The sequence below is a fragment of the Oncorhynchus tshawytscha genome, linkage group LG31 (genome assembly GCF_018296145.1).
Source record: "Oncorhynchus tshawytscha isolate Ot180627B linkage group LG31, Otsh_v2.0, whole genome shotgun sequence".
Lineage (NCBI taxonomy): Eukaryota > Metazoa > Chordata > Actinopteri > Salmoniformes > Salmonidae > Oncorhynchus > Oncorhynchus tshawytscha.
Window position 1 is genome coordinate 15,499,046 of NC_056459.1, and position 9,870 is coordinate 15,508,915.

Genomic DNA, 9,870 nt, shown 5'->3' on the forward strand with positions numbered 1-9,870 from the left:
GCCTCCAGCTTGACGGTGAGCTTGGAGAGTACTATGGTGTTGAATGCTGAGCTGTAGTCAACGAACAGCATTCTTATATAGGTATTCCTCTTGACCAGACGGGATAGGGCAGTGTGCAGTGTCATGGCGATTGCATCGTCTGTGGACCTGTTTGGGGGGTATGCAAATTGAAGTGGGTCTAGGGTTGCCGGAAGGTGGAAATGATATGATCCTTGACTAGTCTCTTAAAGCACTTCAGGATGACAGAAGTGAGTGCTACAGGGCGGTAGTCATTTAGTTCAGTTATCTTTGCCTTCCTGGGTAAAGGAACCATGGAGGCCATCTTGAAGCATGTGGGGACAGCAGACTGGGATAGGGAGTGATTGAATATGTCTGTAAACACACCAGCCAGCTGGTCTGTGCATGCTCTGAGGGACGCGGCTAAGTATTCCGTCTGGGCCAGCAGCCCTGCGAGTGTTGACACGTTTAAATGTTTTACTCACGTCAGACACGGAGAAGAAGAGGGGCGCCGCAGTTCTTGTTAGCGGCTTGCGGCGGTGGCACTATATTATCCTCAAAGCGGGCAAAGAAGGTGTTTAGTTTGTCTGGAAGTGTGACGTCGTTGTCCGTGACGTGGCTGGTTTTCTTTTTGCAGTTCGTGATTTCCTGTAGACCCTGCCACATACGTGTCATGTCTGAGCCGTTGAATTGGGACTCCACTTTGTCCCTGTACCGGCATTTCGCTTGTTTGATTGCCTTGCGGAGGGAATAACTACACTGTTTATATTCAGCCAAATTCCCAGACCTTTTTCCATGGTTAAATGCGATTTTTTGTGATTTCAGTTTTGCGCGAATGCCGCCATCCATCCACGGTTTCTGGTTAGGGTAGGTTTAATAGTCACAGTGGGTCCAACATCTCCAATGCACTTCCTTATAAATTCACTCACCGAGTCAACGTAAAGGTCGATGTTTTTCTCTGAGCCTGACATATCCTGACATATCCCAGTCCGCGTGATCAAAACAATCTTGAAGCATGGATTTCGATTGGTCAGACCTGCGTTGAATAGTTCTAGTCACTGGTACATCCTGTTTGAGTTTCTGCTTATAAGACGGTAGGAGCATGATGGCATCGTGGTTGGATTTGCCTGAAGGGAGGGCTTTGTATGCATCGCGGAAGTTAGAGTAGCAGTGGAGTGTATTACCCCCGCACAAAGTGCAATCAATATGCTGATAGAATTTAGGTAGCCTTGTTCTCAAATTGGCTTTGTTAAGATCCCCAGCTACAATAAATGCAGCCTCAGGATATATGGTTTCCAGTTTACATAGAGTCCAGTGAAGTTCCTTTAGGTCCATCTTGGTGTCTGCTTGAGGGGGAATGTACACAGCTGTGAAGATAACTGACAAGAATTCTCTTGGAAGGTAATTTGGCCGGCATTTGATTGTGAGGAATTCTAGGTTGGGTGAGCAGAAGGACTTGAGTTGCTGAATGTTGTTATGATTACACCATGAGTCGTTAATCATGAAGCATACACCCCCGCTCTTCCTCTTCTCAGAGAGGTGTTAATCTCTGTCGGCGCGATGCATGGAGAAGTCCGGTGGCTGAACCGATTCCGTCAACATATCCCGAGAGAGCCATGTTTCCATGAAACAGAGAATGTTACCATCTCTGATCTCTTTCTGAAAGGCAACCCTTTCTCATATTTGTCTACCTTGTTGTCAAGACACTGGACATTGGCAGGTAGTATACTCGGGAGCGGTGGGCGATGTGCACGTTTACTGAGCCTGACCAGGAGGCCGCTCCGTCTGCCCTTTCTGCGGCGCCTTTGTCTTGGGTCAGCTTCTGGGATCAGAGGATCAGTCCAAATAGAGGATCCACTTCGGGAAAGTCATATTCCTGGTCGTAATGTTGGTAAGTTGGCGTCGCTCTTACATCCAGTAGTTCTACCCGGCTGTATGTGATAAGACTTAAGACTTCCTGGGGTAAGAAATAATACATAAAAAAAAAAATACTGTCTAGTTTCCTAAGGACTCGAAACCAAATCCTTTTGTAGACTTCGGCGCTTTCACCAAATTTGGCCGAAAACGGTTAATTACTCAGAGCTTCATTGTCTGTTTACGATGCACATTAGTGACATTTGCTGGTCAGCATTAAATATTTTAGATTCTTCAAAGTAGCCACCCTTTGCCTTGATGACACCTTTGCACACTCTTGGCATTTTCTCAACCAGCTTCACCTGGATGCTTTTTCTTGAGGAAATCCTGAAGGAGTTCCCTCATATGCTGAGCACTTGTTGGCTGCTTTTCCTTCACTTTGCAGTCCAACTCATCCCAAACCATCTCAATTGGGTTGAGGTCAGGTGATTGTTGAGGCCAGATCATCTGATGCAGCACTTCATCACTGTCCTTCTTGGTCAAATAGCCATTACACAGCCTGGAGGTGTGTTGGGTCATTGCCCTTTTGAAAAACAAAGGATAGTCCCACTGCGCGCAAACCAGATGGGATGTCTTATTGCTGCAGAGTGCTGTGGTAGTCATGCTGGTTAAGTGTGCCTTGAATTTGAAATAAATCACCTACAGTGTCACCAGCAAAGCACCATCACACACCTCCTCCTCCATGCGTCACAGTGGGAACCACACTTGGAGATTTTCCATTCACCTACTCTGTGTCTGACAAAGAAGCGGCGGTTGGAACAAAAAAAATCTCAAATTTGGACTATTGCTCGTGTTTCATGGCCCAAGCAAGTCTCTTCTTCTTATTGGTATCCTTTTGTAGTGGTTTCTTTGCAGCAATTCGACCATGAAGGCCTGATTCACGCAGTCTCCTCTGAACAGTTGATGTTGAGATGTGTCTGTTACTTGAACTCTGTGAACTCTTATTTGGTTTGCAATTTCTAAGGCTGGTAAGTCTAATAAACTTATCCTCTGCAGCAAAGGTAACTCTGGGTCTTCCTTTCCTGTGATGGTCCTCATGAGAGCCAGTTTCATCATAGCGCTTTATGGTTTTTGCGACCGCACTTGAAGAAATGTTCATTTTCCAGATTGACTGACCTTCATGTCTTAAAGTAGTGAGGGACTGTCCTTTCTCTTTGCTTATTTGAGCTGTTCTTGCCATAATATGGACTTGGTCTTTCACGAATTTGGGCTATCTTCTGTATACCACCCCTACCTTGTCACAACACAACGCATTAAGGAAAGAAATTCCACAAACAAAGATTTAACAAGGTGGCAGGTAGCGTATTGGTTAGAGCGTTGGACTTGTAACCGAAAGGTTGCAAGATCGAATCCCTGAACTGACAAGGTAAAAATCTGTTGTTCTGCCCCTGAACAAAGCAGTTAACCCAGTGTTCCTAGGCCGCCATTGAAAATAAGCTGTTAATTCAAATGCATTCCAGGTGCATTCATGATGTTAAGTGAGAGAATGCCAAGAGTGCGAACGCTGTCATCAAGGCAAAGGGTGTATAAATTGGATTTGTTTAACACCTTTTTGGTAACTACATGATTCCATGTGTTATTTCATAGTTTGATGTCTTCACTATTATTGTACAATGTAGAAAAAAGTAAAAAAATAAGAAAAACCCTTGAATGAGTAGGTGTGTCTGAACTTTTGGCTGGTACTGTACATAAACCTTTTGGGTCGGGGGCCCCCTAGTGTCCGGGGACCCTAAGCGACCGCTTTTGTCTGGTGCTGGCCCTGACCTTCCAAGGTGGTTTGAAATCAGATACAAATATGATTCCTGGCCATGCGACTTGTGTCTAACGGTCAAATTTGATCTATTTGCCCTTTTAAACAGCTATTTTACATATCTTGTTGCTTGCTAGTTAGTCAGTTGACAAGAACATGTATTGCTTACAAATTATTGAATGTGCTAGAAAGCTAGCTAGTTGACTGCTGTGGCGAGCCAGAAAGGACTCGTATTGAAAATAGTTTCATTGTCCTTTGAGGCTTTAAGTGTTCTAGCACGATCATTTTTAACATTCAAAGTAACTGGGAACATCCATGGTAGGCTTTGTCACCTTAGCTTGGAGTCAGCATTCCAAAACAAAGCAGCACGCGCTCCAGCAGGTATATTTCACTGGTCACCCCCAAAGCCAATTCCTCCTTTGGTCACCTTTCCTTCCAGTTCTGATGCCTGGAACAGATTGCAAAAATCACTGAAGCTGGAGACTCATATCTCCCTCACTAACTTTAGGCACCAGCTGTCAGATCACTGCACATAGCTCAGCTGTAAATACCTCATCCCCATACTGTTATATATTTTTTGCTCCCCAGTAGCTCTACTTGCGCATGCATCTTCTGCATACCACTCGTGTTTAATTGCTAAATTGTAATTATTTTGCCACTCTGGCCTATTTATCGCCTTACCTCATTTACACACTGTATATACACTATTGTGTTGACTGTATGTTTGATTATTCCATGTGTAACCGATTGGGTCACACAGCTTTGCTTTCTTGGCCAGGTCGCAGTAGTAAATGAGAACTTCAACTAGCCTACCTGGTTGAAAAAGTGAAATACATTTTTCAGATGTGAGCATTAGGCCTTGCAGTGTGAAGGCTCTAGTGCACTGATCCAAAAGCCAAAACTGAACCCTAAGGCCATCGGCTGCGTTTAGACAGGCAGCCCAATTCTGCTAATATTTTCACTAATTGGCCTCTTAACCAATCCGATTTATCAAAATATGTTGCGATTGGTCTAGACCAATTAGTGGAGAAAGAGCACAATTGTGCTGACTGTCTAAAAGCAGCCATATAATTTGTGTTAATTGGCACCTGAATTTCTCATCTCTGGCTTTTTGAAATCAGAACAGGTGCTGTGGCAATCCCGTAGCGCCCGCCCAACTAGATGCTTAAGCATTGCAACCAGTGGTTGTGTGCCACGTCCAGGATGTGATGTCTGGCTACGCAAACACCAATACAAACCAAAGACTAAGCTAGGAAATGTCAGTTGGCAGCAACAGGCCCTCACTTTTTTAACAAATGAAGGCAATATTTCAGATTACTCTAGTATGTAGTGCATAATGACGAAGACAGAAAGTCAGTCGAAGTAGCATTAAATCATTTATTTTTCAAAGAGATTAACAGGCATCTCTTGAGATATCGTCTCAGTGTCGTGGTAGTCCCTTCACTGGTTGAGTTCACCAGGAGCAGATATGGTGGTTGTCACTTTGTTGTAGGGTCATCCTCCTTGTGTGCTGGGACATCAGGACCGGCACCAACCTCAATGAGTTAGTGTGCTGCTGCTTGGAGCAAGTCTATTATGGGCCACCACGACAACAGCGCCTTCCAATTCTAGAAATTGGATAGTGGACTGGGAACATATCCCTTCTTTATGAAACCACATCAAAAGCAGATATTTAAAAGTGATACTGGCAATTGCCATGTGCAGGTTGACATTTGAGACGGTATTGTCCTGGAGGCAGAACTGAGCGATTTCCACTAGCTGTGCCAGATGGAAAGTCAATAGGCTACATTGTAACAATGTATGCTTTTAATTTAATGTTAGGCATTAGGGTTGCCAGTGAGGTTACTGTTTAAAAATCATATTTTATTATTACTTTGTGGCTGTGCCAGCTAGTGAACATTCTGCGGAGCCATCCCAATAAGTGCTAACCTGCTTGCCATGTGCAGGTTATTTCCCTCTAAAATAGCAGTACCATCATCCCATACATACCCTTTCAATAGGTTCCAATCTCATACTGATCCTCTTTCTCTGTGGTAACCTCAAGGTCTCCAATGGGCTCAGGTGTAGGAATCAACTCAGGGTCTGGAGTGGCCTCCAGCTCTGAGAACAGACGATTTAGCACAGAGCTTACATGCAATTATACTACATTCAAAACAGTAACGTACTGTCATTACCTCGTTGGGCGATTAGTTCTTTCTGCCTGATGAAGCCATCATATGTTGCAGAGCTAACGAGACCGTGCTTGTTGTTGGGTCCGACCCTTGGGCCCAAGGGACTAACCTCATTTTGGGATTGGGCGAAATAAGGTCCTGGAATTAAATGTAACAGATTAACACAGCCAGTGTTGGCAGAATTGCTAGCCTATAGGGATAGGAAAAGACAGGTGTCCGAAGTGGTACCCGATGACCTATAGAGTGCACTACTTTTGACCAGTGCATCATGGTCTGGGCAATAGTCTGGACATCCTGGTTGCTTCCCACACATTTTAAAAACTGCCTTTACACTTCTGTACGTACTAGAAAGCGAGTTTGGCATAGATGCCTATGTCACGACCTTAAACGCTTGAATACATACAAAATAGTAGCTAGCAAGATGAGATCAGTTATTTTTAATGAGTGCATTATGCAAGTGGCTAGTTTGCCTCAACTACCTTCACTAAAACCACTGCAAAGGTATTCCCTGCAAAATTTGGTTTCAAATCATGACATTCTGCCTCGTGACTTGTTGGGAGAAGTTGCCAAACGAGTCAGTCATTGAAACCAGACCCTAGTCACTGCTGTTGCCTAGGGATGGGTTCTCAAGACTACCTGTTCAAAGGTGGTGCACTACATAAGGATTAAGATTATGCCATGTCAGAGTCAAATTACCTCTCTTGAAGTCCATGCCACGCCAACGACTGCCAGGTGATATGGGCTTCCTGTCCCCTGTTGAGGCAGGGAAGCCAGGTATATCGATACCTCCACTCGTCCGTGGAGATAGAGGTGTACTCTTCTGTTTACTTGGGAGGACAATCATGGGGCCCAAAGTAGTATCCTGGTCCCATACTAAAAGGACACATTAAACACATACATTTGCAGTCAAGACACTCAATTAGTCTTCCCTCAATTTCCATATTGGAGAAGGTCCCGCCCCTGCAATGTGTTTTGAGAAGGTGGTGATGGAATAGAGGGATTAAGATGTCAAATACACCTTTCTTGGCCTTCATCCCAATACTCCAATTGTCACCAGAGGCTGGGGGTTTGTTGCGGTAGACACGAGGTTCAAGTTGGCTACCACCTAGTCTTGGACTGAGGGGACGTTGTGCTGGAGCTTGATCAACCCCCTTCTGTCTACTCAGGCTTGGACAACGCCCACATAGAAAATCATTCTCATCAGCAGACCTCCATCTGAAATGTATGAAAGACCTACTCATGGACCAAGAACACACCACTTATTTAAAAAGCTATGGTTATTCCAGTGAATAGGTCACAGCCCAGTAACAGTAGCTAAGGAAATGTGACTTATCCCACCTGCCATCAATGAAGGAGCATGCCTTGTTGCTAGGCTCTGCATGGTCCATGACAGAGACTGCCATAAGGTGGCAGGTGATGTACAGCTGTGAAAAACAGGATAAGCAAAACAAAGATGCAGAATCACAGTAGCCTACATAATGTCTGTAAATTATGTTACTGTAGAATCATTTAACTACAGTACCCATAATGGCCTCTACAACATTGTTTTTATTAAATACCGCCCTCACCTCTGCCCTGTCCTCCTGGTAGAACCTAAAGGCATCAATGTGGAACCCGAGCTTGTTGTCCTGGGTCCTACGCATGAAACCAGAGCGAGAACCAGGCAGCTGGGAATCCGTCAAGCACCTGGAGGGAGATAATATTCAAATACATATTGGGGCATCTTCCTTAGTAACCAATTAAGAAGTCTCAAAGAAACCACAAAAATGGTGGAAGCCCTCAAATGGCATATTCTAGCGTTCTCTACGGGCCAGTCGGATAATAGTCGTTCTAAGTAATTCCCCCCCTGCTTACCCATCACTCTCAATGAAGACAAATCTGGGGACAGAGTTGCTATCGGGGTCCAGTGTGGCCACGCAGCTGCTAACAAAGACCCTGGTGTGGTGAGCAACCCTGACAGATGCCTCAATGTTGATGGGATCACCTAGGAAGTAGACTCCAGAACCCCGCTCATAGAGCCAGTCACCTGGAAAGGAAATGGCAGTAAAGAAAGAGACCTGCAAGCGATGCGTTGCAAAGTTACGACCACGAGTAGCTATTAAAACTACCACGGCCAGAACATATTGTCAATAGGCGCTCAACTAGTGAGAATCTAATAGATTAAAATGAGGGCCATGTTTAGGGGGCAAACTGTATAACGTTGCAGATAGAAGTGTCCCCAATAACAGTTGTCTGATGTGATTCCGTATTTTGCATGTCAGAGGGGCATGTGTGCTACATAGTACATTTATATCTGCCTGCGGCTATCGAATCCTGACCTGTTCACCGGACGTGCTACCTGTCCCAGACCGGCTGTTTTCAACTCTAGAGATAGCAGAAGCGGTAGAGATACTCAATGATCGGCTACGAAAAGCCAACTGACATTTACTCCTGAGGTGCTGACCTGTTGCACCCTCGATAACTACTGTGATTATTATCTGAGCCTTTCCTAGCCACCGTGCTTCTACACCTACATTGCGTGCTGTTGTAAGGGCTATATAAATAAATTTGATATCTTAACATTCAATTCACAGGTTTTACCAAGCTTCTGGGAGAGCACCATTGTATCCTTTTGATTTATTATCTGAATGGTCAACAAAATTGTACCCTGTGAAATGCAGCCCAGGATTTATATACCCACTTGTCATAAGCTTCAATGAGAACTGCAGGGTGTCTTCAGCAGACACTGTGGCGGTGAAAGGGATCCAGGTCGGCTGGAGAGAAGAGCTGTCCAAACTGTACTTCCTGAAACAGAAAGTACAGACCGGTAAATACACCAATAGGTCAACGCAGGATTCCTATGACCGTCATACAACAGTATAGCCTAAACTCACCTTTCATAATGACACTCAATTGGGATTACAGCACCAGCCATTCGAATAACGCCATCTGGTGTGGTTCTGGGTGTATATCTGAGGAGGTTTACGTAGATCAATGAGTCTTCGTTCAGCTGTGGAGTCACAAAGCAGCATTTAAGAGAAGGTTGTTTCAAGAAGTCAACTACTGAATTTAAAAAATATATATATTACCATGTACTTGGTTCCACAGTCCGAAAGTGCTGCGAATATTCTGTACTCATCTCCGGCTGCTGAAGCTGTAGCCCTACACGGCTCTTGGTCTTGGTACTGTTCAACTCCAAGTCGCAGGTCATCAACGTCGATTAGATTACCGAGTTTAAACAGATCAGCCTTCACTACTACCTCCATGTAGTCTGAATGGCACGTCACAGCGACAGTTTCTACTCGAACTGGCCTTGAAACTGTTTGTTGGAGTGGAGGCTGTTTAAAGCGTGGACGATTGTCAAATTGCGGTGTTCGCCTTGGAAGTTGTTGCCATGTGTCAGCGCTATAAGTATATGACAAAGCAGGAGAGATTAAGAAGTTTTCCACAAGTAAAAACCAAACCAGTTGCTTGAACAATAACCTGAGCGTGTTTGCCATCATGAGTCCCATGCCAACAACTAATGTGACTCTGTAGGTTAGAGGACAGCGTGCCTCTGCTATGCTACAATTGATGAAACTGAGGTAGCTTTTAACAACCAATCAGGCTGCACACCTGGGCTGGATTACGCCCTAATTTGGCCTTGCATCTGATTAGTCAAGATCTTTAATTGGCACGCATGTTCAAATCAAATCACATTTTATTTGTCACAAACACATGGTTAGCAGATGTTAATGCGAGTGTAGCGAAATGCTTGTGCTTCTGGTTCCTGACAGTGCAGTAATATCTAACAAGTAATCTAACAGTTCCCCAACAACCTCAACTAATACACACAAATCTAAAAGGGGTGAATGAGAAAATGTACATATAAATATAAGGATGAACAACGGCCAAGCGGCATAGGCAAGGTGCAATAGATGGTATAAAATACAGTACATAAATATGATATGAGTATTGTAAAATATCAAATCAAATCAAATCAAATTTTATTTGTCACATACACATGGTTAGCAGATGTTAATGCGAGTGTAGCAAAATGCTTGTGCTTCTAGTTCCTAC

At 44.2% G+C, this 9,870-nt stretch overlaps 1 protein-coding gene across 2 annotated transcripts; it reads right to left on the reverse strand.

Annotated features, from left to right (window-relative positions):
- Positions 1 to 5,024: 5,024 nt before the first annotated feature.
- Positions 5,025 to 9,388, reverse strand: LOC112229261 (zona pellucida sperm-binding protein 3-like). Of its 2 annotated transcripts, none has more exons than XM_024395096.2 (11): positions 8,901 to 9,388; positions 8,706 to 8,821; positions 8,513 to 8,616; positions 7,687 to 7,858; positions 7,401 to 7,518; positions 7,171 to 7,256; positions 6,851 to 7,047; positions 6,529 to 6,705; positions 5,836 to 5,970; positions 5,651 to 5,761; positions 5,025 to 5,287 (listed from the first exon to the last, which is right to left on the reverse strand). In XM_024395096.2, exons 1-10 carry the CDS (start codon positions 9,321 to 9,323, stop codon positions 5,655 to 5,657), a joined length of 1,635 nt encoding a protein of 544 aa, XP_024250864.1. In that variant the 5' UTR covers positions 9,324 to 9,388; the 3' UTR covers positions 5,025 to 5,287; positions 5,651 to 5,654. The 2 variants fall into 2 exon arrangements, with proteins under 2 accessions (XP_024250864.1, XP_024250865.1); XM_024395097.2 differs by having other exon boundaries at positions 5,025 to 5,304.
- Between the last annotated feature and the right edge of the window lie 482 nt (positions 9,389 to 9,870).